This window comes from Trachemys scripta, chromosome 16 (genome assembly GCF_013100865.1).
Source record: "Trachemys scripta elegans isolate TJP31775 chromosome 16, CAS_Tse_1.0, whole genome shotgun sequence".
Lineage (NCBI taxonomy): Eukaryota > Metazoa > Chordata > Testudines > Emydidae > Trachemys > Trachemys scripta.
This window is the reverse complement of record NC_048313.1, coordinates 26477771-26503546: the sequence shown is the minus strand read 5'-3', so window position 1 is coordinate 26503546 and position 25776 is coordinate 26477771. Positions and strand designations below refer to the sequence as shown.

The 25776-nt window shown below is 51.7% G+C and overlaps 1 protein-coding gene across 4 annotated transcripts in view; it reads right to left on the bottom strand.

Moving 5' to 3' along the window:
- The window catches only part of VAV1 (vav guanine nucleotide exchange factor 1), a 62479-nt gene that overhangs the window by 15204 nt on the left and 21499 nt on the right, over positions 1 to 25776 (bottom strand). For all 4 annotated transcript variants that reach the window (XM_034792826.1, XM_034792823.1, XM_034792824.1 and 1 more), the window contains 10 exons: positions 17515 to 17631; positions 8106 to 8164; positions 7034 to 7099; positions 6113 to 6221; positions 5538 to 5633; positions 3958 to 4026; positions 2980 to 3083; positions 2315 to 2414; positions 1864 to 1959; positions 1127 to 1195 (listed from right to left, as the gene is read on the bottom strand). In XM_034792826.1, coding sequence (XP_034648717.1) covers positions 1127 to 1195; positions 1864 to 1959; positions 2315 to 2414; positions 2980 to 3083; positions 3958 to 4026; positions 5538 to 5633; positions 6113 to 6221; positions 7034 to 7099; positions 8106 to 8164; positions 17515 to 17631 — 885 coding nt within the window. The remainder of the gene's footprint in view (positions 1 to 1126; positions 1196 to 1863; positions 1960 to 2314; positions 2415 to 2979; positions 3084 to 3957; positions 4027 to 5537; positions 5634 to 6112; positions 6222 to 7033; positions 7100 to 8105; positions 8165 to 17514; positions 17632 to 25776) is intronic.

Below are 25776 nucleotides of genomic sequence, written 5' to 3'. Positions count from 1 at the left end.
CCCCCCCCCCCCCCCGGCTGGGCCCCGGAGTTTTTCTAGCATGTTGAGGGGGGGCTCAGAAAGAAAAAGGTTGAGAACCGCTGCGCTAGTCTACTTGTAACACGCCTCATTCAAAAGTCTAAGTCACTGGATTTTGACTCTAATAAGGTCTCACCCCCCAAAGCCCTGCCCCCACACTGCCCCTTCTCCCCAAGCCCCCATCATGCCTCTTCCCCAGAGCCCCCGCTTCCCCCAATGACCCTGCCCCCCGCTCGCTCCTCTCCGCCCCCTCCCATCACTTGCCCTTACAGCCAGTGAAAAGTGTGGGGGCCACGACACCCTATTCCGGTGCCCTTGTATTAATTATTATATTATATCATATTATGGTGTGTCTACACTTAAACATTTTCTGAAGAAGCTATTCCAGAATAAATCCACTTCCAAAGTGCATTAAACTAAATTGGAAAAGGCATTTGTCTTCCAGAATAAGAGTGTCCACACTGGGACTTATACGAAAAGAACTCTTCTGGAATAGTGAAATTATTAATAACTAATACTTTTGTTATTAATTATTTATTATATTTTATAATTATTCCAGAAGAGGTATTTATAATTATTACGATAATGTCATTTATTTAATAATTATTCCAGAGTAGCTACTTATCATTATTATTTTCATTACTATAGTTATTTTATTGTTACAAAATCATTATTCTGGAATAGATTTTATTATTAGCACTCATTTTAAAATAATTATCCTAGACTAGCTATTTGGTTTTGTTAATTAATCCGGAATAGCTATTTCGGTCCATTTCCACGTCTCCACAAGCCCTCGAGTCATTGAGATGTTTCGGAATCAACATTTTTCAGAATTTCCATTCTGAGGAAAATTTCAGCCTCAGGACAATGGTCCCCGTCCCCCTCCCCCTCACTCGCAATGTAAGAATTTCCCCCGGGGAGGGAAGTCCCTCTTCCACCCAGCCTTAAACAGGAACTTTCCTAAGCATAAGTCCCTCTGATGCGCACAACCACCCGCCAGGCCCCGGAGCGTTTTGTGCCAGCCCAGGTCTGGCAACCAAAACACTGAGAGACCCTCACGACTGTCCTGAGAGTTGACAGCACCCGGGAGACGCAGAGCCGGCCTCACCCGCATGGCATCCAGCGCCAGCCGCAAGTTCTCCTTTTCTGTTGGCTCCACCGTATGTTTCACAAGCTCCTGGAGAGAGGAAATAAACCGGGATGGATTTGACCCACTCAAAGGCATTTCTGGCTCCTCCAGCAGAGGGTGCCAGGGTTCCCCAGCTTCCCAGAGTGAAGCATCATGGGGCAGAGCCAGGAGCCCATATAGTGCTAGGTGCTGTACGTTATTTATTAGATATATTACGGTAGCACCTAGGTGCTCCAGTCATGGCCCAGGACCCCGTGGTGCTACGTCCTGTACAAACAAAGAGAACATAAAGACGGCTCCTGCACCGAAGAGCAGACTTGCTAGTCTGAAGCTGACCCCAGGCTTCAATGGAAGAGCTGGCCAGACCCAGCTGGTACGGAGGGGGATTATACCATGCCGAACACCTATAGGTTTGTTTTTTTTCCTGATGGTGGTCATTGTTCTGCCTATTTTATGGAGGGAAACTGAGGCACAGAGAGGGGAAAGGACTTGCCCATGGTCACACAGCAGGCCAATGGCACAGCCAGGAATAGAAGCCAGGAGTCTTGATCCCCAGCCTACCCCCTCCTTTAGCCAACAAGACCCCACTCCCCTCCCTGAGCTGAAAATAGAACCCAGGTGTCCTGACTCCCAATCCATGACCCTTCTGCATAGACCACCCCCCCTTGACCAGGGTCCTTCATGCCCACCCCCAGCTTCCAGCCGAGGGTCCGTACCTGTAGGAGCAGATGGTATTTCAGCACCCGTTGCATGGGCACCATCAGCAGGTCACGCAGGGTGAAGCGCCCATTGTTGGCTCGCTGGGAGCATTCCTACACAACAGGATTGCAGGACAGGACAGCATTGGCAGGGGGAGATGCCCAGTGTGCTGAGGGCCAGAAGGACCCACAAAGACTAGGGCAAGTCCTATGTGATGGGACACCCATAGGGCCTCAGCTACCTCCTGTATGAGCCAGGACTATGGAACCCATCCACCCCGTGACCCCACGGAACCTCCTGCCGTGTCCTCTGAACCCCCCTGATCCTGGCACATCTTCCATGCCCCCTGATGTCCCCAGCCCATTCCTGCTTAGGGGGTTCCCGTTAGCACGGAGGGATGTGGGGGGGTGGCTGTAGTTAGAGGATGGATGGGGAGTGGCTAGGGTGATACAGAACCATGGCCCTGACCTCCAGCTTCATCCTCACGTCCATGCTGGCACCAGCCACTTGGTCCAGACACCGGCTGGCGGCTTCCACCTGACTGCAGTATCTGCCGTAGAGCAGGAACCTGGGAGGGCAAAGGGGAGTAGGGGCGTGAGCCGGGGGAGGGGAGGGAGAGCTGGAATGTGGCCCTGGCCCAGTCTGGAAAGAACCCTTGGCTTGTCTTCTTCCTGTCTCCACCCACAGCCGAGGGGAGGGAGAAAGAAAGAAAGAAAGGTGGGAACTCAGGAAAGAGGTGCTGGGAGCCCCGTATCCTGGGAACGGAGAGTGGGGGACACAGGGACCAGCTGTGCCCTGACTCCCTGGACCTACCTCTGCTCTCCGAGTGGGAAGGGAGCTCTCACGAGGTGGGCTTAGCTTTCTTGCTCAGCAGAAGGCACCATGGGGGCAGGGAATAAAGAAGTGGGGTGGGGGCGGTGGTGAGAAGGAGGCATCTCCACGGCTTCTTCTAGACACTGGGCTCTTGGGGCAGGAAGGAGAAAGGGAAACCGACCCTTGCCCCAGCAAGGTCAAGGGGGATGGGGAAGAACATGTGGCTTCAGAGCATGCCCAAGTGACCCCACTAGGGGAAGCTCCTGCACCTCTCCCCAGGGGTTCTTCTCCCCACCCTCACCTTTCCGGACAAGCCTCACCTTTCCTTGTACTTGATAAAGACCTGGTAGAGGTTCTGGGCGTTGCTGAAGGACAGGACATTCTTCAAGTCATCCAAGAAGAATCGATGCACCTTCACAAGGTCCTAGGAGCGGGTTGGGGGGCAGAGGGGGGGAAATCAGCTCACAGCCACTCAACCTGTCACAACTAGCTCACTCACCAGCTATGGGCTGTACAGAAACATCACGTGCACCATGCTGGAGTCCCAGGGGAGGCAGACTTAGATCTAGACCCCAGGATTAGACTGTGGAACCCACCGGGACATGTGCTTCCTGGGCTAACACCTGATGTGAAATTTGCCCAGTCCCCACTTATGGAGCAGGAACCCATTGTAGTGGGTGCTGTACACACACAGAACAAAAATATCAGTGGGGCCAGATCGCCAGCTGGTGCAAATGGGTATGGCCCCACTGGGGTCAATGGGCCCGACCCTCCAGCTGGTGTTACTGAGATTCCCTTGTTCTAACAACCAGGCCGCACTCCTATCCAGAAATAAAACCCAGGAGTCCTGACTAACAATCCATCTTGATTTAAGCAATAGACCCACACTGTTTCCCACAGCAAGGAATAGAACCTAGGAGTTCTGACTACAAGCTAGCTCATCCTAACCAGTAGGCCACACTCCCCTACCAGAGCCTTTCAATTCTAGGAACCTACCCATGAACTCCTGCAGGAGATAGGGCGACATTCATAACTACCCCTGCATGGATTGCCAGTGAAATTTGGATCCAGGGCCTTCAGCACAGGCTGCTGCCTTTAGAGATAAAGGAGCAACTCTATCCGCTGCTAGCAGTAGCAGGTTGTTATCCACTTTGTGGAACAGCCACTAGAATGGGGGGATATACAGCACACAGTCCCCTAAACAGGGAAGGTGGATTGATGGGTGGTATTTAGGCTGGGTTTCCAGGCCGGAGCTTAGTTTGAGTCAGGAGAGGCATATGAAAAAGAGAGCAACTTACCTCGATGTTGATGAAAATGTTCTCCATGTCCTCGGGTTTTAGAAATCTCTGCAGGGGCTTCATAAAGTGCTGCAAACACACAACGGGGAGTCGTCACGCAGGGCAGACCTGTCTGAATCACACGGCTCAGGGGCCGGATTCCACAGACAAACCCTGGCTGGATTTTCATGGAACAGACCCAAGGGGCGGGGGTCGCTGGGACCGCAGACGGGGTAGTGGGCAAGGAAACAGCATTGTCATTTAAAGGGGCCACCTTCCTGGAGAGGGTAAAACATGTGCCGCTGTGATTCAGGGGTTCAAGGTCAAATGTGTAAGCTAAAAGTTGAAGGTTACAGTGCTCCAGGAGTTAAAGCGTCATTCAATCTAAAGTTAAAGTGAGCTCAATCTATTTAGCTTAACAACGAGAAGGTGAAGGGGTGATGTGATTATGGCCAATAAGTACTGACATGGGAAACGAATATTAGATAACAGGCTCTTCTTCTAGCAGAGAAAGGTCTAACATGATCCAACGGCTGGAAGTTGAAGCCAGACAAATTCAGACTGGAAACAAGGCGTAAACTTTTAACGGGAAGGGTAATTAACCATTGAAACAATTGACCGAGGGTTGTGGTGGATTCTCCCATCACTTTTTAAATCATAATTGGATGTTTTTGTCAAAGCTCTGCTCTAGGAAGTATTTTTGGGGAAGTTCTTTGGCCTGTGTCATCCAGGAGGTCAGACTAGATGATCACCATGGGCCTTTGTAGGCTTGGAATCTCTCATTCTATGTCTCTAAGCTTGAAGGTTAACGGTTAAAGTGATTCAGGAGTTAAAGGTCGGTCCAAATTTTTCTGTTGAAATTTTTTGGATGGAAAATTGGCGCGCTGACATTTTCACAGACAGCGTCTGCCTTCCTCCAACATTTCTGATTTTTCTTTTTCGGGTCAGAAAACTGAAAAACGTCCAGCTCTGGACCAAAACTCTTGGAGGGGGTTTCTTTTCTTTTCATTTTTTCGTCAAAAACGTTTCAGGTTTTTGATGAAAAATCAAAATTGGTCACTGAAAATCGTGTTCTCAATTAAATGGTTTGCAGAACCCCCGGCATTTTTGTACCAGCTCTAGGGGAAAACTCCTCTTCTCTGGAAGTATGGTGAGAACTAGCGGACTCATCCCCCATGGTGGGGCGGTTGTCTGTGGGGACTGAACCTGCAGCATCTGGAGCTAAAAGTTGGTGGTTTTGTTGCTTGAGTTCTAGGCGGTAGAATCTTTTATACGGCTACATATGGTGGAGCCACTAAAGGGCTAGTAAGGGCTATACAGTCTGTAGTCACCGCCTCCACCCCAAGTAGCACCACGGCGACCTTTGGCCCCATGCCGCCATTGGCTCTGACCCTCTTTCATGCCAACCTGGCCTTTTCAAGGGTGTCCTCCCAGCTCCTGCTGCCCACGCAGCCCTCCCATTAAGGGGGCAGGGGAAGCCAAACTGAGATGAGCCCCTTGTTCACACCTCTGCCTATGTCACCGGGGGAACGGTCTGCACCCCCAGCTGGCCGAGTGGCCAGCAGAGATGGCAGGACTGGTGGGCCGCCCACCTGCCGTACCTGGTAGATGGATTCTAGTGTGTCTGTGTATTTCTCCTCCGTCTGTCTGATTTCTTGAAGGCAGCAGTTCCGCTTATCCAGCTCGGTCATCTTCTGCTGCAGGAAGACACAGTGCAGATACTTGACATTCAGTAACCTTAACCCCGGGGGCCAGATGCCCAGCTGGAGACCCCATGACCCTCCCCAAGCTAGTAATCGAACCCAGGGGTCCAGACTCAAAGCCCCCTCTACTCTAACCACTAGACTCCAGCTCTCTTCCCAAGCTGGGAACAAAGCCCAAGAGTGCTGACTCCCTCTCCTCTACCCCCTAGACCCCACTCCCCTTCCAGGAGTCATGACTGCCATCCCCTCCTCCTCGAACCTCTACATCCTACTCCTCTACCAGAGCTGGGAACAGAACCCAGGAGTCCTGACTCCCAGCCCCTGGCTTTGACCACTAGCTCACACTCCCCTCCCCAGAGAATGGAACCCAGGAGTCCTAGGATATCACCACATGCTGAACACCTCGAGCCACCTTCGGGGTACAGCCCACTCCAGCAGCAGGGTCTCAGCAACGCATCCTTCCTCTTACTTACTGGCATGACAACCGGCTCCGACCTCATCAGGTCTTCGTAGATTTCATCTCCTTCCGCCTCCTCATTCTCCACGCAGTCGTACAGGTCGTCATCTTCCTCCACCGTGTCACTGGGGAGTTGAGAGTGAGAAGGACGCTCAGTGCCCTGGACCGGGTCTGACCCCTTAGCTTGCAGAACAGTCCAGATGTTCAAACTCAAGGGCCAAAATTCAATATTTAGGCACCTAAATAAGTGGTCTGATTCTCAGAAGTGATGAGCTCCCCCAAGGATTCCTCGGCACCCTCTGATTAATATCTGCACAGACCCCGACTGAGATCAGGGCCCCATTGTGCCAGGTGCTGCACAGACCTGGACTGAAATCAGGGCCCCCATTGTGCTAGGCACTGCACAGACCTGGACTGAGATCAGGGCCTGTTGTCTTGGGCACTGCACGGACCCCAAAAAAGATGGGAGCCCTCATTGTGCCAGACGCCTCACAGACTCCAAGCCAGATCAGGGCCCCCATTATTCCGGGGACTGCACAGACCCCAAGCAAGATTGGGGCCCCCCTTGTGCTGGGCCAGTGTTTAATTTGTGCCAGGGCTGAGCCCCGGCACCTCCGGGCTTGGCAGTTCAGAGCCCCGGCACCTCCAGACTTGCCACATCAGTTATGAATGTAAAAAAGTGGCTTGAGCCCCGGCACCTTTTTCATGACAAATTAAGCACCGTGTTGGACACTGCACAGACACATAATGAGAGAGTCCCCGCCCCGAAGAGTTTGCAATATAAACAGGCAAGTCAAAGTCAAGAGCCTAGTCTCCGTTTTACAGAGGCAGAGGCGCCCAGTGGAAAAGCAGGGAACAAGACCCTTTTGAGGGCCAAGCCAATGCTCTCTCCAGGTCACCCCCTATGGCTTTTGGCGGAGACGCAGAGGGCACTTACTCAATCTGATCCGAAAGGTCACCATAAACGTCGTTGTCCGCGACGCTGTCCTCGGTGGGGAAGGGCCTGAAAGAGGACAGAGCCGGCTCGTGATCAGGTTATAACGCGGGCAAGCCTCGTTCGCGAACGTCTCCTCTCCAGGAGGGTTCGTCTCCCTGGCCTTTTCTCCTCTCCGTTTTACCCTTGCTGCCCCATGTCCTAGCGGCACAGGGCTGCCTGCATCCCTGCCCCTGTCATGGAGCTGATCAGCCAGAAGGGGTCACTCAAGAAGCTGTCTGTGGGCAAACTTGGACAGATGTCACGGTCAACCAAGATGGCCATTTGCTAACCACATGACCACCACAGCTGATAACTTCTAATTGAGGGGAAGGTCTGGGAGGCACGACTAGGCCCTCAGATAGGGTTTGATGGGGAACGGTTTTCCTGTCCTGCAAACATAAGAGTTGAAAATTTTTCCCATATCGAATTGGGGGCAAAAAGCTAGTCCTGCATTGAGAAAAGTAATTTTTTTTTTCATTTCAGGTGCATTGAAATGTTTCATTTCAATCATTTCAAACGTGTTGTTTAGACCGGCCAATTTATTCTCTTTTTTTAAAAAACTTTTTTTTTTTACCTGTCTAATTAGCTTCGATCTCCCAACGAAAAGTTGTTTCCAACTGGAGAACCAGGATTTTTCCATTTTGAAAATGTCCAAACAACACATTCTGACCATCTCAAAACTTTCTTCCGAGTCAGGAAGAATTTGGCCAACTTTCACAGTCAGTTTTGGTGTCAAGGAATCAGCATTTTCCAATGAAAAAAATGATTTATTGGAAAATTCCTACCCTTGATATCACCCAGTGTGGGACTCTGAATCCCTGGGTGGTGGATTCTAGACCCATGTAGGCTGCCTGATTAGGACCATAAACTAGGATCCTTCTCAGCAAGGAGAGGCCACGTGATATTAATGAACTACCAGGCTTATTAATCCAACCACTAGCACATTCCAAAGAGAAATGAAGCCACCCCACATATGCATATTCAAATTCCTTGCTGTAGCACTCAACCGGGGTGCTTTGCCAACCTTACTTACATGATCCCTTTGGCTTGAGCTACCTGAGTCCATGAGAGGATCGACAAGGTCTCGATCACCTGGGAGGGGAGAGAGGGGCGTGTTACATCAGCGGACAAGATGGACAATTGCAAGGGTGGCAACAGAACCGTAGCGAGGGTGGATTGGACCCACAGAATCCGGATGGGAACTCCCCGAGTCTCTGAGAATGCAGCGTTGCCCCATGAGAACATTAAACTGAGAGCAATGGAGAGTGATCCCCCATCCACTGAGCACAATGGAGACTCCCACTCCCAGGGAATGCGCAGCACGGTTGCAAATATGGCCCCTTGGTGCTAAACCCCAGGAGTTTCCGTGCTCTGGGTTAAAATAAGAAGCAGCTGGGGATCTTCCCAGGATTTTCCCAGCCTCAAAGCCTGCTGGACCAGCTGACCTCAATCCCCAAATGTGCGGCTTTCCCCAAGTACAAAAAGAAAAAACCAGGAATGTCTCTGTCCAGGGAGCTTTTATTCCGGAGAGCAAGAAAGAACCAATGTAAAGTCTCCATGAAAGCGAGACGAACATGTACTCAGAGACGCAGGGTCTCTCACACACAAAGTCCCTTTGTAACACCCTGCATCTGGACTGCAACACAGAACAATAGCGGCCCACCAGCTGTCTCTGCAGTCAGATAAGGAGAACACTCTACATTTAAAGTCACTGGACACAGATCTTCTTTCAGGCACCGTATAGCGCTACAAACACACACCAATTATCTGGGGGCTTTGGGTGCTCCCCATTAACCCAAGACATTCACATTCTTGGGCTTCTTCTCTACACGTGGTTTTAAGGACTTTGGGGCCTTCGGGTTGAAAGGGGCAATATAAAGCTATGTTAAACTCCCTGCCCTGAAGAGTTTATAATCTAAATAGACAAAGGGTGGGCCGGGAAATAGAGACCCGAGGGGGGAAGCGACTTGCCCCAGGTCACCCAGTAGTTCAGTGGCAGGAAATGCTCCCGACGTTGTCCCCGAACTCTGGGGCAGTTCTCCAGGCCCAGACGCGCAGCGGCAGAGTTCTATTTAGGGTTACTTGAATTGTGAGCTCTGTGGAACAAGGAACTTCTCTTTGCTCTGTGTTTGTACAGCACCTGGCACACCGGGTCTTGGTCCGTGACTGGGGCTCCCAGGCACGGCCATAATCATGATAAATAATAATAATTCTAGGCTCGATCCAGCAACACCGAGGTGACCCTAAGGGACAGGCCAGGGCAGCTAAAATGACTATTCCAGACCCAGAACGAGGTCGCTGTGCTGCAGTGTGACATGGGAGCCCTGCAGACGTTGCCCAGCGCGCTGATTCTGCCAAGCCAATGTTGCGGCGCTGACCACCTGCCTTCTTCCCTAAGACAGAGCTGGAGCGTCGGGGCTGGCTGGGGAGCAAGGGAAGTGAGTATTTGGGGTGCGTATGGTGGGGCCTAACCAGGTTTCAGCTGGTGTGTCATTTGACAAGCCCTGAAGTCCTGCTTTTTGATCGTGGGGAGGGGAGAGGTGGAGCAGGGGGGTTGCGGAAAGAGGCGGGAGCTCAGGGGTCCGGTTACCAGCCATTAGAAAGGTGGCACCCTACTCCAGTCAAGGCTAAAAGGGGGCCAGGAAGCAGGGGAGTGGGGGGTTATTGGGCACTCAGTGGTCCACAGGCATCTTAAAGCCTCTTAAAGGGGGCAGGGCAGGGATGATCCGAGATAGGCTCTGTGTGATATCTTGGGACATTTGATCTATGGTGCAGGTTATGTCACCTCAGACTGGCCTGTCTGGGAGGAAGCACAAAACTCTCCACTTCCTTCTTGGCCAAGACTATTTGACACATTCTGGGGTGTGCGGGGGGAGCTTTTCCCTTTTCCCTGTTCAGCAGGGTTCATGGGAGGAGGCTCCGGGGAGGGTGTCACTGTCACACAAGTCACTGAAAGGCAGCAGCGGGGAGGTTGATGTACTAGCCGTGACCATGAGGCCTAGTGCATGGATGGGGGGCTTCAGGGACGGGCGACGGGAATGATTAAGAGCCTGGAAGAACTCTCCTATGAAGAGAGATTGAAGCGAACAGGAGGCAAATATACCGATACAGAATAAGGGATTCATAGATTATAAAAACCAGAAGGGATATTGTGATCAGGTCGGACAACTAGAGAAAACAGAGGGGGAGCATTTAGTTGCTCTGTTGAGCTACCAGCACAAGTGGCCCCTTTGAATGAAATTGAACAGTGGCAAAGGAAATTCTTTTTCCACATGATGGGTGATTAGCCGGTGGAACTCCTTGCCACAGGACACTGCCATGGCCAAGAATTTGCCAAGATTCAAAGGAGAATTGGCTGTTTACCTGGACAACAAGGAGATCCAGAGTTAGACCAGCAAATGTTAAATGTTTTGGAAGAGAGAGAAACTCATCAGGGCACAAAACAACCCCCCACTATTAGGGATGAAGAGAAGATTTTCCTGAGGGGAGATTATCCCACCTGAGCCTCTACAGCATGTAGTGCTGCCACTGTCTGAGGCAGAATATGGGACTAGATGGACTCTGAGACTGACCGTTATTGTTATTTATTAGGAGTATTACGGTAGCTCCTAGGAGCCCCAATCTTGGCCTAGGACCCCATTGTGCTAGACACTGTACATTATTTATTAGGTGTATTACGGTAGTGCTAGAAGCCCCAGTCATAGATCAGGTGCTAATTGTGCTAGGTGCTGTACAAACATAGAACAAAGAGACAGTCCCTGCCCCCAAAGAACTTTTTCAGTCTGGCAGTTCCTATTTCATTTCCCCAAAGCCCGGTAAACTAGTAACTCTCTTCCCTAGGTGCTTATCTGACCCTCACCAGTGTCATGTCCGAGCACCTCACAACCTTTACTGCATTTACTCTCCCAACACCCCCTGGATGGCAGAGCAGGGCTGTTGTGCCCATTGTACAGATGGGAACTGAGGCACAGAGATTTGCCCAAGGTCACACAGAGAAGCTGTGGCAGAGCAAGGAACCTAACCCCGGTCTCCTCAGCACTGCTCCGTCCTCAGCATCGTTGTAGTACGGGAATGTGGAGCATCAGCTGTTCTCAGCATGCATGGGAGAGAGAGCCCAGGTCAGGCTTCACCTCTCTTCTTTGGCTGCCAGCGTGGGGTGGGGCAAGATCAGTGGTAATTGCGAGGGTTTGAATGCGGCCTGCTAGGATCTGGGCTGAGACCCAGCAAACTCACTCCCACCAGATTCTAATCTCCTCTCTACACGTCTCCTTACAGATACGCAGCCAGCTCCACTGTCGCCGAGGTCTCAAAATGGAGCAAACTGACCCAGGGCTATAATAGTAACAGCTAGTTCTCCTGGAGCACTTTTCATCTGTAGATCTCAAAGCCCTTTTCAAAGGAATCTGTATCACTATCCCTACTGTACAGGTGGGGAAACTGAGGCACGGAGGTGAGGCAGTGACTTGCCCAAAGCCATCCAGCAGGCCAGTGGCAGAGGTGAGATCCCCAGAGAAAGGAAATTACAGGACTGTTCAAACGTCAAATATGGGATTGCAACTGGCGATTTCTCACATGCTGACCTGGGCATCCTCCATCCCAAAGAGGCAATTCTCCATAGTCTAAAGGGGGAAACTGAGGCACGGGAGGTGGGGGCGGGGAAGCGACGTGCTTAAAGTCATGTCATGAGTCAGTGGCAAAAATGGGAATAGAACCCAGACTCCCAGGCCCCCTGCTCTAACCACTTGAGGCCACTCCCCTCCCAGAACTGGATTTAGAACCCAGGAGTCCTGGCTCCTAGCCTGCCCTGTTCTAAACACTGCACTCCCCTCTCAAAGCTGGGGAGAGAACCCAGAAGCAGCTATTCGTCAAAACTAACTAACAAATGCTAGACTGTGGCACATAGGTAAGGAGACCCTCCATCAATAGTTGGAAATGCCAGGCAAATAAAAGACAGCTTGCTGAGTGGACAGCCCAGGGGACACTGAACCCGGGGATCCCCACATCTTTCAGCATGAGTCTCTCCAGCTTCCGCTACAGAAGCGGCTTCATTGCAGCTCTAACCAACCCACCGTCTCTGTGGCTCAGGCACAGAACGGGGAACACGTAACACACTCTGAGCACCCCAGCCCCTTCCTGGATGGAATCAGAACTGGGTCAACCGTGTGTGTGTCATCATAGGCCCTATACTGCCAACAGCAAATGGCGTTTCTGCCGCTTCGCAGGTGTCAGAGCCAGAGGATGACCTATGGCAATAATAGTATCCTCTAGCGCTTTTCAGCTCAAAGCACTTTGCAAAGGAAGCGAGGTTTGTTATCCCCATTTTACAGAGGGGAAAACTGAGGCACGGGGCCGCAACATGATTTGCCCACAGTCACCGGCAAAGCTAGCGCTAGAACACACGTCTCCCAGTTCAGTGGTCTAACCACTAGACCACACTGCCTCATACTATCAGACTTTTATGGCCCCAAATATCACAATATCTGAGCGCACCTGACTCTCTTTAATCTGTATTTATCCTCACACAATCCTGGGAGATAAGGCAGTACTTTGATCCCCATCTGATAGCTAGGAGAGCAGATGCGCAGGGAGATCTGCCCAAGGCCACGCTGGAAGCCTGTAGCAAAGCAGGGCCTTGCACCCAGCTGGTCAGTAAGTGCTCTAACCACTGCACCATCCCATCCCCGAGTCTCAGATCTGAAGCACCAGGGGTCTAACTTTGCGCCTCCACCCCTGTCACCGTGAAGCCCCCGTCCCCCATGACGTGCAGCGGCATCACAATACACGGCCAGTACGTGACACACGCACCCAACCATTCAGCTCTGTGAAAGCCAGAGAAAGCTGCCGGCCCCAGCTCCTCTTCCACGCCCCAGCAGAACAGAAACTGAGCGAGCGGCCCAACCTCGACAGGATGCGAGATCTAAAAGAAAAACCACACACGGGCTGCAGAGCCAGAGACACAGCAGGCGCGTCTTGCGTGCAGTGAGAACGCGGCCTTCGCTGATCCACAGATTTTGGGGCTAGACGAGACCATTCGAGCATCAAATCGAAGCTCCGTAGAGCTCAGGCTGGAGAATTTCCCCCCGTCACCCCCATCTTGAGCCCAACCACTTGCGTTTGGCTAAAACATCTTCCAGAAAGGCTGTATCTGAAAACCTCAAGAGATGGAGAATCCACAACTTCCCTGGGGAGTTTCTGTCAAAGATGACCCCACACACACTGTTTAAAATTGGTGTCTTGTTTCTCATTTGAATGAGTCTGGCTTTTCCCTTCCAGCCGCTGGTTTTTGCTGACCCTTTCTTCATTTGACTAAAGAGTCCTTTAATAGACGGTATTTTTCTTCTGCATCTGTATGTTGTCTACACTGTACATTCTGGTATGTCTACACTGCAGTCAAAGACCCATGGCACGGCCGTGGCTGGCCCAGGTCAGCTGACTTGGGATTGCAGGGCTGTCAAATTGCAGTGTAGATGTTTGAGCTCGGGTTGGGGGTGGGTCTCCGAGCCCAGGGTCCAGCTTGAGTGTCTACACTGCTGTTTCTAGCCCCGCAGCCCGAGTCAGCTGGGCCAGGCTCTGAGCCTTGCTGCCCTGGGTTTTATAATCACAGTGTAGACGTACCCCAAGCCTGGGCTCTGATTCAGGTTTGAGCCCAAGCCCCCCTTTCGTCTACACACAGATCAGTCTGATTCGGGTCAGCAAGCACTCCGCACCTAGACCCCTTTTAGGGGGTCAGAACCCTGCAGTGACTTGGGTCCAAGCCCTGTCATTTTACAATGTGGACGCAGCTCAAGCCACAGATCCGAGTCGGAAAGCCAGCGTCGTGCAGTGCGAGCCGGGTCCAGCAACTGGCTTATCATGCAGTGTGGACAGTCAGGCTGGGAAACACTGAGTCCATGAGCCTGGGTCCCACAGACCTGGCCTTCATGTGCAGTGTAGACATACCCAGTGGGGTCAGGAGGGCTAGCAAGTCAGCTCTTCTTGGGGAAAGGTGGACACTCCCTAAAGCAACGTTTCTCAAATGTGGCCACCATGGCCGCATGTGGCCACCAGCGGCTTTACGTGCAGCCATGACACTCTCCTGGGCGGGGGGCAAAGCACCACGCTCCCCCCCTTTGTTGCTCCTGGATGCGCTGCCCTGCACGGCCTCTGGAGAGAGGTGGGGCACAACACTGCAGGAGCAAGGTGAGTTCTTATCCACGTTGGGGGGAGGGGCTGGGCGTCAGGCTCCAGCGGTGGGACTCCAGGATCAATGTGGCCCCGGGCTCCGACCGCGGGGCAGCGGGTACTGAGCCTCCCGGCTCTGGCCACGCGGCCCTGGCCTCCAGTTGCAGGGCTTCAGCCTCCGGCCCCTGGTTTCAGCTGGGTGGCAGCAGGTGCTGGCCCCTGGTTCCAGTCCCAGACTCCAGCCACACAGTGGCAGACGCTGGCCACAGGCACCGACCCCCAGCCCCAGCCGCACAGCACTGGCCTCCAACTGCGGGGCTCTGGGCACAGGGCAGCAGGTGCTGACCCCTGGCTCCAGACACTTCCGCCGGTGCAGTGGTGGGCGCTGGCCCCGGGCTCCCGCCACGCGGCCCTAGCCCCTGGCACTGATCCCCTTCCCCAGCTGCATGGCAGCAGATGCCAACCCGCAGCTCCGGCCATGTGGCCCCAGCCCCTGGCGCTGATCCCTTGCCCTAGGCGCCGACCCACAGCTCTGTTCCAGGGCTCTGACCACGCGGTGGGGGGAGCTGGCTCTGGGTGCTGCTAACCCCGGGCCCTGGCCATGCAGCAGTGAGCGCTGGCGCTGAATCCTGACTCCAGCTACACACCCCTGGGCTCCAGCACCCAGCTCCAGGCTCTGGTCACACGACAGTGGGGCTCATCATCCCTTCCCCCCCCCACCTCCCCCGGACCCGGCTGCCTTCCTGGCTTCGCATCCATCCCCCCCATTGCCCCCCCTTTCAATCTCCCCTCCCCCCCATGCAGAGCTTAATGGGTCCTGGGGCTTGCTGAGAAAAGTGATATTAACAAACATGCAAGTATCACTTTTCACAGCAGACTGACTAGCTATCTGTGAAAAGTGACAGTTGTATGTTTGTTAATATCACTTACCACTTTCCATAGCCTCCCCGGTGGCTACTAAGTGTGCGGTGATATTAACAAATATACAAGGATCACTTTTCACAGCAAGCCCCAGGACCCATTAAGCCCTGGATGAGGGGCCAAAGCGGGAGGCAGCATTATTTTTGCTATTGAGTCTGCCAAAAACCCCTACAAATATAAATGACAGTGATCTGGATGTGACTGTGTGCATATTGAATTGTTTTTCCTAAAGTTAATTAAGTATTTTAGGGAAAAAGTGTCAGTGAAGCCAGCAGTGAGAGTTGGTGGCCACACTGATGCCACCAAACAATTGCTGTGAGAACCCCTACCCTAAATGGAGCAGATTTATTGTCCAACAAATACGTACTCAAAGCACGTTACAACCGTGAGCCATTAACTCCATTTTTTAGTTGGGGAAACTGAGGCACAGAGCAATTGTAAAAAGCAACAGAGGGTCCTGTGGCACCTTTAAGACTAACAGAAGTATTGGGCGCATAAGCTTTCGTGGGTAAGAACCTCACTTCTTCAGATGCAAGAGCAATTGTAGCATCTTCACGGTCTCACAATAGCAGAGTCAGGAATAGAACCCACATCTCGTGAGGGTTAGTCCACTGCTCTAGCCACTAGATCGTACTGCTCTGGGAGGCCAGCGGCTCTCCTTGAAGACTCCTCGAATGTCCCAGCCTTGCAATGGCCTTGGCTGCAATGATAAATTCAGTATGGCCAGCCCCAAGCCTTCAAAAATCGGGAGCCAGGCTCCAGAACAGTCACCAGATTGGCTTACACATCACGAGATTTAAAAACAATAATAATACTCCATTTGAGGGGGGGGTTCCAGATCTTTTGTTTATCATTTTAATATGTATTTTTTCAGAAAAGGGGAAAAGTTCAATAAAAAGTTGGACAATCATTTTGAAAAAAAAATGTCAATAACAATTTTGGTAAAAATATTCACCCCCAAATTCATCAATATTTTCACTTTTTTTGTTTTTTTTTTTGCAAATACTGTCCCCCTAACTCACTAGTATTTCTTGAAGATTTTCATTAATATTTTCCCCAAAATCTTTGTGCATTTTCCCAAATCTCCCCCTCTCCCCCCCAAAAAATCACTAAAAGTGTCCTGAATATTTTCACTAATATTGCCACACAATTTTCCATCAGTATCGCCACCCAAAAGTTCACTAATATTTTCATGCATAAAAACCACTAAAGTTTTCAAGAAAACCTTCACTAATATTTTCGTGACACTTTTCAGCACTGTCGCACAATTGGTCACTAAAGTTTCCACCAACATTTTCACACACACAAAGTCACCCCCCAAAAAAATCACAAATATTTTTGTGCAAATGGGTCTGTTTCGATCCCTCTTGATATTTTTCCCCAAATCGGTTCACGGCTTCTCAAGCCACGCTATTTAACCACTCATTACGGCACCTGCTGAGTGCTAGCGGTGACTCATTGAGGCTGGGGTTAGGGGGGCAGGGGAGCTGGGTTTGGGAGGAGTCTGACTCTTTCTGAAACTATTTGAGAAACCTCAGGTGTAAAAAGAAACTGAAAAAACCAAAACCAGGTTCCATTTCTCTGGTGTGGGTGGATGGGGGAGAGGCAAGAGTGGGGCACTGGGTCTCACTATGGCACGCTAAACACACAAAGTGCCCCTATATTCGGATATGGGCAATGGTTATACTGTCTAAACAGCAGTTAGAGCAAGGCGTGGAGCGGATGGGAGTCAGGACTCCTGGGTTCTATCTACAGCGCTCGGAGAGGGGTGGGGGCTAGTGTTCGGAGCAGGGAGCCAGGGCTCTTGAGTTCTTTCTCCAGCTCTGGGAGGGGAGTGGGGTCTAGTGGTTAGAGCAGGGAGGCTGGGAGTCAGGACTCCTGGGTTCTATTGCCAGCTCTGGGAAGGGAGTGGTGTCTAGTGGTTATGGGGGGGGGGGCGCAGCACTGGGAGCCAGGTCTTGTGGGTTCATCACCAGCTCTGAGAGTGAGTGTGGTTCAGTGGTTAGAGAGGGCCACTAGGTGCAAGGATTCTTGGCTTTACGGCTGATGCTCTGTGCGGCCCTTCGTCAAGACACTTCCCCTCTTTGAGCCTCGATTTCCCCACACACCATCTCAGAGTCGAGAACGAGATTGGGGAGCCATTCCCTGCTCTGCCACCGACTCCCTGGGGGAACCATGGGCAAGTCATTTAGCCGCCCTGTGCCTCCGTTTCCCCCACCTTAACATGAGGATATTAGCACTTCCCTACCATGCAGTGCGGTTGTGAGAAAAAATGTATTAAAGACCGTGAGTTGCCCAGATGCCACAATGACAGGCACCAAATAGAAACCAATCAATAATCCGACCAATCAAAGGCTGACCTTCCCGAAATCCCGCACGTCGAAGAGATCGAAGACTTCAAAGAGTTCGTTCTTGCGCAGGCCGAACTTATCGCAGCAGGTGGAGAGGAAGGTGCGGATGTTCTTGAGACACAGGAACTGAAAAGGAAACAGGAGTTGATGCTTAATCTGCGAGCTCATTGGGACAAGGACTTCCCTTTTATGGCCACGTGTCTGTGGTAGCCCCACAGGGCCCTGATCCCTGACGGGGGGCCCAGGGGCGGCTGCGTTACATATGCATTATAATAAATTAGGGGCGGCAGGCCTTTTCCTCACCAGTGCCTCCTCTGTGCTGGGACTGGTGGCCACCAGTAAAGCATCGTATCCCACCATTCAATCCCCAGGACAATAGCCTGCTATGGGCCAGCCCCTCATCCGCTTGATCCCTTGGTTCAGCCCCTGTCTTGGCAGCCTCTGCGCGGGGTTTGTCAGGGGGAGAGCAGATCTCGAGAGAGGGGGATCTGGGAATGGTGACAGGGCAGTCCCAGGAGACAGGAAGTCGGAGGGTCAGACAGAAGGTCTGGCTAGACTTGCCTGGAGACTTGCCTGGCTTAAGAAGGGTCAGTGGAGCTCTGAGGAAGGAAACCTACAAGGCTGAAGAGAGTTCAGCTTGGCTTCCCGAGTCCCAGCAACTTCCCACATAGATAGAGGGTGGTGGGCTCCGGAGGGGTGGGATGCCTCAGAGAAGGTGCGGGACCCCGAAAGCCATTCCAGCCACCCAAGCAGCAAAGGTTGGTGCTGGGAGATGACATTGGACACAGCCACAATATTTGCAAATGAAGAAGCAGCTTAAGATAGAGTGACACGGATAAGGAGAGGTGAGCCGTTTCTGTGCATAAACCTGTTTCTTTAATGCTTCCAGCTCCATGTTGGATTAGATTTGTTCTTAGAGTAATAAATATGAGGCTTTATTTTCACTAACTCTAAGCCTATGGCCTGGTCTACACTAAACGCTTAGGTCGACCCAGCTACGTAGCGCAGGGGTGTTAAAAATCCACCCCCCTGAATGGCATAGTTAAGCTGACCTAACTCCTAATGTCGATGGCACTAGTTCGATGGAGGAATTCATCTGGCGTCCTCTATAAAACAGGCCATAAAACTTCCCCAGATTAATTCCTAGAGCAGATATTCTAGGAGAAACATCCTCATTCCCAGAGACTTGGGCCCAGACCATCATTGGTATTTGAGCTCCTAACTTCCACTGAAATCAATAGGAATTGGGTGCCAAAATACCTTTCAGAAGCTGTGCCTCGGGGACTGCCTGGGGGCAGCGAAAAGGCTAGGGGGGCTATCAACCCCTTCCCAATCCCTCCATTCTGAAGCCCTGCCTGGCCACTGGGGTCAAACTCATCCTCAGTGGTCCCCTCTGTGGGGAGATTCTCAGGGGGGCTGTTTCCACCTGTTTTAAGGCCCCTCTGTGCTGCGCCAGTGTAGCTACACCGGTGGCTTAAAATCCCACCATAGATAAGGCCCAAGTCTGAGCCCTGTTTTATTCACCACCACTGAAATAGACTGAGATGTGTCTCCAAAGCACTGTGAGGTCTCAGGGGTTAGATGCAACCTGGGAGACATTCAAAATTGACCTAAGATTTTGTCTTCTAGTTGCTCCCAGAAGAGATGGCTCAGACTCCTGGCCTGCGCGTGCTCTGAATGCAAAACCCACGTGGTGCTGCTGAAACAGCTAAGCTTCAGACCTTCATTGTAGCTGGTCGAAGCTACCCACTCTCCCCGGGGGATCTGCTCTTGGAAGGCCTGAAGGCTGAACCGAAGCCGGGCTGGATACAGGTTTTCCCGTCTTGTGAAAAAAAATCGAGATTCCAAACAATTTGCGTGTCCCGAATTGGGTGAAAAGTCAAAAATCTTGGCAATGTTAAGGAATGAATTTCCAATTTTTTTCTCTCTTCGGGCTGATCAAAATGTTTCATTTCAACTTCCACCATCTTGTAAATTTCAAAACAAAAAAGGTGTTTTGAGCCAGGAAACCAAAATCATCTAGAAAATGTCAAAATGAAGCATCTGGAGAACATAAACATTTTTCAAACATTTTGTTGAGCCAAGGAATTCGTCAAAGCCAACCCTTTCCCGCAAAAACTTTCGAGGGATTGGCATTTTGACAAAAAAATCTCATCCAAAAATTCCTGAAAAATCCATTCAGGGTCATCGAAACAGTTCTTTGTGACGATTTCAAAATGTTTCATTTCCATTCAAGTTTTTTAAACTCTAATCATCTTAAATTTGGAACCAAAAGTCATTTTGAGCTGGAAAAAAACAGAATTTTCCATTTCGAAGCATTTTGAGAATTTCAAAACCATTTCCCCCCTCAAACATTTTTTCCGACTGAGAAATTTGTCAGTACTGATCCTTTCCCATGGAAAGTTACGACTGGCCTTTTCTGACAAAAAAAAAAAAGCTTAACTGAAAATTCCTACCCAGTTTTACGTTGAACCTTCCCACGTGGATACCACCAAGCAGAACAGGGCACCATCACTTGAAGAATGGACAGTGGCAAAGGGACATATCCTCTTCCATTTGCCGACCTCAAATCCCTCAGGGGACCCTCCACCTTGACCTCAGTCTTCGGCACTGCAACCTCCTTGATCATCTGCCCCACTATCCTGGTGTCCTCAACCCCTAAACGACATGTGTCGCACCAGCCCCGTCCCGGGCATCCTCTCTCCCTCTCCAGGCCACGCCCTCTCCCATGGTGGTTAGGCCGTTTCACACTTTAACCACAATTGTCCCCTTCCTGCCAACTTTCTCTCCCACGCCGGCTCTATCAGCAAGCTGGCTCCATCTTACCTGGAGTGGCAGTCTGGGCTAGTGGATAGGGCACCAAGCTCAGTAAACATGCGTTCCATTCCCAGCTCTAATCGCGTCTCCTTGCCGTGCCTCAGTTTCCCCTCCCACCTTTAGACTATAAACCCTTTGGGGCAGGTGTTGCCTCCTGTGTACACAACACCCCCACAGTGAAGCCCTGATCTTGGTCAGCATCTCTAGATGTTACTGTAATATTCATAATAGCTTCATGAACCTGCTTTCCCATCTTATAATCTTGGGAGTCATCCTCCACCTTCTGGGTCTCCTTGCATTGCTGTCCCCTTCAAAAGTTTGCCAGAAGAAGCCCACTTTCCTGTGGGGTACAGGAATACGGTGGTATGCCTTTAAATACTGAGAGAGCCCTCTGACGGTGCACATTATGTTCCGTGTTTTAAAAGCCATCAGAAACCAGCCAAAGCAAGCGGCGTGGCCGGAGCTGGGCCTTACGTGTTTGTATATATGCAGTGAACACAATAGGTTATTTGGTTATGCCCACACGGTTCTTTCATCGTCTGTTTTGTGTAAGGAGCAGAAGGCACAACACATGGTCTGGGAGCTCATCCTCCCAGATTCAGCGGAGATTTGAGCTGAGGTCGGCCGAAAACCTGGCCACCTATTCTGGTGCCTAAGTGGGAGCCCAGATCTTTGGAAATCCGGCTCCCGTTTGACTAGGAGCTCAACACAGGTCACCAGTGGATGGCCTTGTGTCATGCAGGAGAGCAGACGAGACGATCTAATGGTCCCTCCTCATCTGAAAATCGATGGTGATGAATTTCATTCCCACGCCCTCTGCCAGTGAATTGGAGACCTAGATGTAAAGATTCCAGACCACCACGGCCAACAACGCCTCCAAACACCTGCTTCTGCTGTTCATCCCCACCGAGGCGGAGGGTCACGCGCTGGCTGTTGCAGAATGGGACCCATGACACATACTTGGACAGATCTTACATTTCAGCCCCGATGCAACAGGCTTTTTAAAGCCTCAACGCGGCTCCCGTGAGACCAGGCTGGGAATTTTGATAGGGTCTCCATCCATCCTCCCTGCAGCCCAGGCAGAAAGCTGTCAGGGTCAGCAGATCAGGAGAGAAGATCTACGGGTGGATTGTCTTTGCAGCTATGCAGCTGCAGTGGTTCATCACATCAGCTCCACTTCTATGGCTATTCCTTGAATGGCCTTTACCCCAAAGACACAAAAGCCTCCAGAAATGATCCTGGCAGTACAGATTCATAAAATAGCCTTTTTGCTGTTCTAGGCAAATGGTCCAGGTTTAAGGTTTGCATAACAAATCATGTGTGAGTGTGTGTGTATGGCATTGTTAAAGGGGGAAAAAATAAGCATTATGTTTCAAAGCACACAAGGAAAGCTGGACAGCCCAGGGACATCAAGGTTTGGAACCCTGTGTGGAGCGGTAGAGCTATTTCTCCTGATTCACCCTGGCAGTCAGAGCAGGTGGGTCCTTTTATTACCAGCTCAGGAGTATTGAAGGGTTTGAATGTCCTGCTGTCAAGTACCAAGACCCTTCGCAGAGATGCGGGGCTACTTCTGCTGACACAGCCCGATGCCAGGACCATGCTGAGAAATATCTCTGCCAATTCACCCCAATGCCAAGAGGTAGAGCTACTTTTGCTGAGTCACCCCAATGCCATGTCCCTGCCCAGAGAGGTGGAACGATCATCTTTGCACCACCCTCACCGCTCATGCTCAGAAATGCAGCACTATTTCTGCTGACTCACGCTTGCTGCCAGACCAGATGGGTTTTATTAATTCCAATCTGGGAGTATGAAAAGGCATGTGCATCCCAGAGAGAATTAAGGTTAGGAACTGAGGAGGTTTTATAAAAAGAAACAGTCACGCTCAAGAGAAAGCTTAGGTTGAAGTTTATATTTTGGTGTTGTTCAGATGAGGAAAGGGACAAGCACTGAAGCCTAGTTGTGTGTTGGTGCTGAAGAGGCTACAGGGAGGAAATACTTTAATGTACCCCCACTAATCTCTCATCCCAAGGACCAACCAGATTTGGTCATGCTTAACTTCCAAAATCGTAGCACTTGTCAGTGTGTTATAACAGATCCTAGTCTGTCCCTGATCCACAGAGGATCTGAGTCTATTACAGCACGAGCTATCTCAGGTTACAGAAACTTATTTTTTAGACTCTGGAGGTTTCCAGGTCTATCCCCAGTGTATCCGTCAAAATGTTGGCCATCATATTAACATCGCTTGAGACAAGAGCCGGTCGGGAACTTTTCAGGAGAACGTTTTTTCGCTGACAAAATACATCTTAGTCAAACCCGAAACTTTTCACGGGAAAGGGTTGGTTTTGACCATGATCTCTGCTAAGACAAACAGGCGACAGAGGTTTTCGACTTTAAAAACAAAAATGTTGCAAAAAGTTCTGAAGTTGTCAAAAGGTTCCGGGTCGACACGAAAAATTTCTCAAGGAAAATTCTGGTTTCTTCTTCGAAAACGTACGCGAATGAGAGTTGAAAAAAAAGTGCTTTTCAATCAAATAAGGGAATAAATCAAATAAAATGAAACATTTCAAAATGATTGAAACTGAAAATATTTCCATTGACTTGAACTGCGGGGGACGGGGGAGACCTGGATTATCGGTTTGTGAAGTTTTTCAAGATTTCAACCCGATTTGGGGGAGGAAACTTTTGCAGGGCACCATGTCCTAGCCGTCTGGGGCCTGACCCAGGCTGAGGGCCGGAGCAAGGGAAAATCCTGCGATATCTTTGGTGAAGATGTACCCACCGGCTCTTGATCGTAGACGGGGCGTGTGTTTGGTCTGGCCTATTGGGGAATTCTGATTTTAAACACCCAGGAGGTTTGCGGGCGCTCACCTTTGCGGGGATCTCCAGTTTGAGGGGATGGGGACACTCGGGCCAAGAAGCAAGGCCTAGCTCCACCCCATCTCTCACAGGGACGCCTGGCTGCAGGCCCCCCACCCCAGAGACGGGGGGGCGGAGAGGGTCCACAGGAGCCGAGCCACTTCTGCTCTTTAAAATCACTTGTGTTCTCTCCTCCACCCATGAATCCCTCCCCCGCTCCTTCCTCTTCCTTTCCCCTGCACTTCCCCCAGTATACCGTCCCCTCCCCCTACTTCCTTTTCCTCACCCCTTCTCCTCCCCCTTCCCCTGCCTGCCTCCTCTCCTCTAAACTTCCTCCTTCCCTCCTCCGTATCACCCCATTTACAGTAACTGGAAGCTTCACAGGCCCCCTCAGCGAGTTCATTCACAGCCCGGAGTCACTGGGCCAGCCAAGCCCACAGAGCCGGCCGCAAACTGAGCTCATCAGCCGCAAATATGCCCCCGACTCCCTGGTTTCGCTTTCGGCTCCTTGCTACATTTCAAGGACCCCGAGTTCAAAAGAGAAAGAGAGACTGGGGGAGGGGGCACGTCAGACCCAGAACCCCGGATTGGAATGCGCCCAGCTCTGGGGGGGAACACCTGGGGCCCTGGTGCTAGAACAAGCCAAAGAATCCAGACCCGAACTCAGGGTAACCGGGCCCAACTCAAGGGAGCAACAAGATGCCACTGCCAGCCCTGGGGTAATGGGAACCAGCTCTGCTGCTTGGGGAATGCCCAGGGTGGGGGTGGTGAAGTGGTAGAGAATACACACAGTTCAGTGTACCCCAGCCATGCTCCCAGTCCGACCCCTGTGGGCCCCGGAGTGTAGGAATAACCACAGCGCAGCACACGGTCCAATCCACTCCCGACACCAGGGGCTGGTTTGACTCCACCGAACTCAACAGAGCACTAATGGACAGAGGCGCCGAGAGGGATTGTAGCCTGGGAAAGTTCACGGCCGCGGGATAGTTCAAGGGTGAGAAGGAGCAAACCTTAATTCAGTAAACACCAGCCGTGTATCCCAGACAGGAAGGCTCATCCAGGGGCAAAGGCGTTAACATACGATTTGGGAGACACAGGGTCAATTCCTAGCTCCGCTCCAGACTCCCTGGGTGACCGTGGGCAGGGCACGCAATCGCTCTGTGCCTCAGTTTCCCCATCTGTATTCTAAGGATAATAGCACTGCCCTGTCTCATGGGATGTTGGGATAAATACATTAAAGACTGGGAGGTGCTCAGATCCGACAGTGATGGGGGCCAGCGAAGTACCTTACTTAGCTATCACCCAGGAGTCCATTGCGCTGGGCGCTGTACATACACAGAGCGAAAACACGGTCCCTGCCCCCAAAGACCTCACCATCTGAAGCTTGAAACTGTGAAACCTAAAGGGCGCAAACACTAAAAGGCACATAAAGAGAACCCTCACCTTTTTTATTATTTAAAAACTCGGGATTTTAAAGCCAATCTCATGACTATTTTTTTGGATGGGGCTGCACTGTATTTTTTGGAAGACGTGGGGCCGGCGACGTTGCGTGGGACGTGGGAACGTCACAGCCAGGGCGACGACGCTGCATGGGGACTGGCGACGTCGCCTGGGGGCTGGCAACAGGGCGAGGCCACATGGGGGCTGGCGAGGCTGCACCGGGACTGGCAATGCCTGGTTGGGTGGTGCAAGATCCACTGAGGGGCCATGCTCCCTTGCGCCAGCCACATCTCTTTATGGCTGGGGAGGGCTGGTCCGGAAACAGGAAGCTCTGCAGAGCCGTCAGAACGGCTTCCTCCTCCCCCGACCCCGCGCTGGGGAAATTGGCTACCGCAGAGAGCAACCAATGAGCGCAACGGGGCTGGCGTTTTCCTCTGACTGCATCTGCACAGCCTGGGCTGGGGATGTCCCATATCAGACCTACCCAGTCGGTGCTGTGCTGCCTGGAGTGCACACTTTGCGGCAAGTGAATCCAGACAGAGTCTGAGCCAGTGGCTCGTCGGTGTCCGTTATATCATTGGTGTCAGTGACACCAGCTTAGACCCCACCCCTCGTGCTTGATGCTCAGTTACCCCATTCCCCTGCCTTGGGTAGAAATGGTGGGGGCGCCTTTAAACTACCTTTGTGCTCCCCACAGTCCGGGCCCTGCCTGGCTTCTGATCCAAGTTAGAGCAGCCTCGAGGCTGCTCTACCTCAATGGCCCCTGGGAAGCAAAGAACAGCTGCAGCGCGGGGCACTCTAGCCATGCCACTGCTCCACGCCCTGTGGGAGCAGAGCCTGCCCCTTCCATCAAATCCACCGTGTGGGGAGTCCCGCACATGGGTGAAGGGGATGCTCGGGCGGGGCTGTACATTCCTGAAGCAGCCTAAAGGGCTCTTAGCATCACCAAGAATCAAGCCCCCCGGGCCTCCAGCTGCCTCCCTGGGACGGCCAGTGGGCTATGAGCAGCCCAATGCAGGATGCTAACGGAGTTGCAGCAGGGCCAAGTTTAACCTTGGGGTAAGTCCCACCAGCGCCGTGATGCTGCCTCCCTCGCTATTAGCGATTCAGGTGCTCGGTGCAGAGTCCCGCTCTCCTCGCGAAGACTGACCTTAGCCC